General features: G+C 41.4%; 1 protein-coding gene across 1 annotated transcript; it reads right to left on the bottom strand.

Annotated features, from left to right (window-relative positions):
- Positions 1 to 2,325: 2,325 nt before the first annotated feature.
- On the bottom strand, positions 2,326 to 4,079 carry LOC131855904 (linamarin synthase 2-like). The gene is made up of 2 exons (XM_059207760.1): positions 3,573 to 4,079; positions 2,326 to 3,497 (listed from the first exon to the last, which is right to left on the bottom strand). The coding sequence occupies exons 1-2, from the start codon at positions 4,054 to 4,056 to the stop codon at positions 2,533 to 2,535; spliced, it is 1,449 nt and encodes a 482-aa protein (XP_059063743.1). The 5' UTR covers positions 4,057 to 4,079; the 3' UTR covers positions 2,326 to 2,532.
- Positions 4,080 to 4,447: the final 368 nt, after the last annotated feature.

A 4,447-nucleotide genomic window follows, 5' to 3' on the forward strand; every position in this document is an offset into this window, starting at 1 on the left:
GGAGGTGTTAAGAAATGACTATGCCAAGATTATTTTGATAGTGGCACTCCCTTTGGAAATTAGGTCAAATCACATAGCCGAAGCCTTAGCTCTTCTTTATGCCATCAAACTAGTGCATGATCTTGGCTTCCAAAAGGTTTGGATTGAGGATGATTCAATCAACATAATCAACTTTTCAAAGGGATCTCATACCCCGAGTTGGACCATTGAAGGATGCCTTAAACCTTATCAAGGATTTTGATTATGTGCATATATCTCATATCCTTGGGGAAGGTAATTCCCCTATGGATGATTTTGCAAATATTGGTGTGTTACAGTGTGAGGGTTTCTATTGGAATGGAATTGACCCTCTTCCTCCTAATGTTGAGGAGATAATTAAGCTTGGAATTATTCATGGAGGTTAGCCTTTCTTGGTAGGTGCAGGCGTTTATATTTTTCACCCTTTCCTATATTGATTTTTTGAGGTGTTTTAATGATGACAACTAGGCAATTTTGCCTTTGGTGCTTATCAATTTATCATTTCCACATAGATTGTGGGTGATTTTTAGTCCTAGTTTCCTAGTTTTCAGAGTGTTTCTTTTATGGAGTTTTGAGGGCTATGTTTGTGACTGTGCCATTGAGGGGTCAATTGTGGGGTAGGAATTTCTTTGATATTTGGTTTGTGGGCTCCATCATGGGTTGTGAGAGGCATCAGTATGAACCCATTTCCTATGATGACATTCATAGAAATAAGGAAATTTGGAGGATTTTGAATAAATGTGGGGTTATGCCATATCTAGAGAATCTTCATGGCTACAACCCCAATGTGATTAAGCTCTTCTACAAAGGGTGGTAGGATAGGAAAATTTGCATTGGAAACAAATGTTTGGAGGTCACAAAGGAATTGGTTGTAGAGGTTATTGGGCTCCCAATGGATGGAAAAATAATCAAGGATAGAAAATCCTTTGAGTCTACGATGAATACTTTTTTCAAATGCAAGGAAGGATTGAATCATGTAAAAAATTAGAATGGTGGCTACTAGGCAGACTCTCTTAAACCCCTTTCGATGGGTATGGGTAGCTTACCACTATCTATGGCTATCATTTTTCATTACTCAATCACTTTAGGCAAAAGCTCTTCGTTTCGTTCCCTTTCTATCTTCTTTTGTCCCTGCCAATATTAAGGAGCACAATAAGAAATAGAGTAACCCTTTTTTTCATGAGACCTTGATTCTTCTAACTATGGAGCACATTAAAGAAATTGTATCTCCCCTTAAGGGGAAAATGAAGGATTCCCCCCCTTTGCTATTAGAAAATACAAGGTCTGAGGAGGAAATGGAGACAGATTCTGGGGAGGAAGAGGATGATTTAGAGTATGTTGACTAAGAAATAAGGGATGGGGCTTCATTGAAGCAAACCATTGTCTTGAAGGAGAAAAAAAAGAGAACCACCCTCTTAGGGATGACAAAGGGATATTTGTGAAGAGAAAGAAGGTGAGGTATGACTCTCCTAGTCTAGCTAATGTGGAGTTAGATGCTAAGGATGCTGGTGATAGTCAGAACATGGACAAAGAGGCTAATCTTATTGGTGGGTGGGGGCGGGGGGAGGGTTTGGGAGCGGCCAAAGATATTGCTCTCCTTAAAATTGATTATGAAGGTAGGGTAGGGGTTCTTGAAGCCAAGATGAAGCAAATTGAAGATAACCTGTCTAATTTGGTTAACAAGAGTTATTGCACAATTCACACTAGTGTGGAGGGGATCAAAACCCTTGTGAATCATTGGCAAAATGTGTAGGTAATGATGTCTATGTGAGATATTGTTATTGATCTAGACTTAGTGGAGAAGGGGAAGCTAACAAGGGGTCACAGTGGTGGTCCATCAGCATGAACCTGTGGGCATATCAAGAAGACTAGGGAGCAAGCAAAGATTGTATTGCATGATCTGATGAACTTGGCCGAGAATCTTGATCATATGGAAGCTAAGGTTGTTGAAGCCCCGAAGAATCTATGTTAGTTTTTTTTTTCTTTGCTTTCCGGTTGTTTTAGGGGTCTAGTTTTTGTTGTTTTTGTCTTCTTGTTGTTGTTTGGCTGTATGTTTTTTTATTTGTAGCTCATTGCACTCGGGCTTGAGGGCCCCTTCAAAACCTATTTTTTCCTAAAAAAAAACAACCAAGTGAGATTCATAAAAAGAAATTTGTTGACTCTAAAATAGGTATCTATAAAATGATGATCCTCTAAATAAGAAAAATGTATAAAACCTTTTTAGATCCAATAGAGTTTATGAGTAGTAGTCCACAAAGAAAAGCTTGTCATTGTCCAGCATTCAAATGGAACCACGATTGAAAGATGTATAGACAATTCTGGTCTTATTTAGAAATGATACAGCCCTAATGTACCAAAATACAATAGCCAGTACAGATCATTTAATAAATCGTCTGTTGAATTGATAGATGAATGATGAAATGCCAAGGGCGAAGGTGGGTGCTTTATAAACCTATTGTTTTTATTAACGGAGAAGATTGTATGAAATTAGCAGATGGATGGAATGCTTTGGGGCTACGCCGTTTTAACAGAAGCCGATTTGGAAAGTTGTGTCATGTCATGGATAAACCTGTTCAAATTCGTAAAAGAAGAACCTCCCTGCCCAACAGCTTTAAATGCCGCCCCCTTAAACTCCATGCCTCTTTTTCTCAGCTCCTGCGCTTCCTTACCCTCCATCAGTCTCCTCACGCCTCTCTCAATCTCCTCCCTTTTGATCACCAGACTTTCATCCACGTCCACACCTTCCAAGTCAATGCCAATCTTCCACACATCCTTGCAGAAGCGGCAGTCCAGAAACTGATCAGCGAAATAGGGCCATCCAAGAATGGGAATACCCATGCTCATGCTCTCCAAACACGAGTTCCACCCGCAATGGCTGATGAACCCTCGTACGGAAGGATGAGACAGAACTTTCACCTGAGGCGCCCATTTTACAATCAGTCCCCGATCTTTTGTCCTCTCTTCGAAACCCTCCGGCAGAGTTGCAGGCATGCCTCCCGCAATATCCATTCGTAACACCCAAAGAAAGGGGTGTTGGCTTTTCTCCAATCCGATTGCCAGTTCCTCCAGCTGTTCGTTTGATTTGACAGCGATGCTGCCGAAGGAAACGTATATCACAGAAGCCGGGTCTTGGGCATCGAGCCATTTCAGACAGCTCTCGTCCTGCTCCAGCAAACTCCCACGCCCGTTCAAATCTCTTCCTTCCAGAAAATTGGGAAGAAAGACAGGGCCTACTGCCAAAGCAGGGCAGCCATTACAGGACAGTGCGCTTACCGTCTCAGGGGGTTCCAGCTCATCGAACGTGTTGACCAGCACATAGTCTGCCTTGCTTTGGAATTGGGACTCACGCAGGGCCCACTGGAATAAAACGCCCGATGTGTCGGTAGCACGGTAGAAAGAGAACAGATCGCTCGGTAACAGAGGTGGAAGATTCCCGGGCAAACAAGTGATCACTTTGTCCGCCCTCTTCGAGTCCTCCACTGCAATCAGTTATGACAAATATTTTGAGCAATCAAAATAAAATTGAGGAAGCCTCAGTGGTATAGAATTTATACCTTTGACAGGAATATGTCCGTAGGAGAGGAGAAGGTTGGCGTTGCACTGAGCAATAGAAGAGGTAGCGCACAATGTCCAGAAGATCACTCGGGGCACTCCCAGTTTTTTGGCCACTTGGTGAGTGCAGGACATGAAATTTTCTGTTATAATGCAGGTGACGGGAGGAGTTTTTCCATCTGATAAGCTGCTCAGCAAATGATGCTCCAAGACAGGGCCAAGATTTTCCATTGCGATTACGTACTCGGCAAGATTGGCGAGACGACCATGATCTGGCGGCAATCCATCTGGAATGGTGAGAAACTTAAACGTGGGCTCATCATCATTATGAGCTGCTTTAGACATGCACTTGTGACTCCAATCCATGTTTACGAAAGTGATGAAAACCCCTCTTAAAGAGAGCAACTGGGCCAAATTAATGAGAGGATTGATGGTGCCTTGCGCAGGGAAAGGTACAATCACTACGTGCAGGCCACTGATCCCCATCTTTCTAATTGCTTGAGATCAGTTGAGCCCGGCCTTCATATATATACACATTTCAACAAGTATTATGTGTCTAGAAAATAACACATAGTATGAGGTTCAGTTTCAAATTCATAAATGAGGTAGGACGAATTTGGTAAAGTGAGATAGATTAAAAGTATGATATAAAAGGTCAAATTGGTTGAGAGCCTTGGCAAGTGCTTTCACATGGGTGGTGAATGAGAAGGAACTCAAAGATTAAAGGAGATTATATGGTGGAGAATTCTTTAGAAGAAAATGGAGGATGAGATAGAATGTTAGGTGTATATGAAATTTAGAGTATATACGATTAAAATGTTAAGAAAATAATATTATATGAGGTTCAAATTTACAAATGTTATAGGATGACATTCAA

The sequence above is a fragment of the Cryptomeria japonica genome, chromosome 1 (genome assembly GCF_030272615.1).
Source record: "Cryptomeria japonica chromosome 1, Sugi_1.0, whole genome shotgun sequence".
Taxonomy (NCBI): domain Eukaryota; kingdom Viridiplantae; phylum Streptophyta; class Pinopsida; order Cupressales; family Cupressaceae; genus Cryptomeria; species Cryptomeria japonica.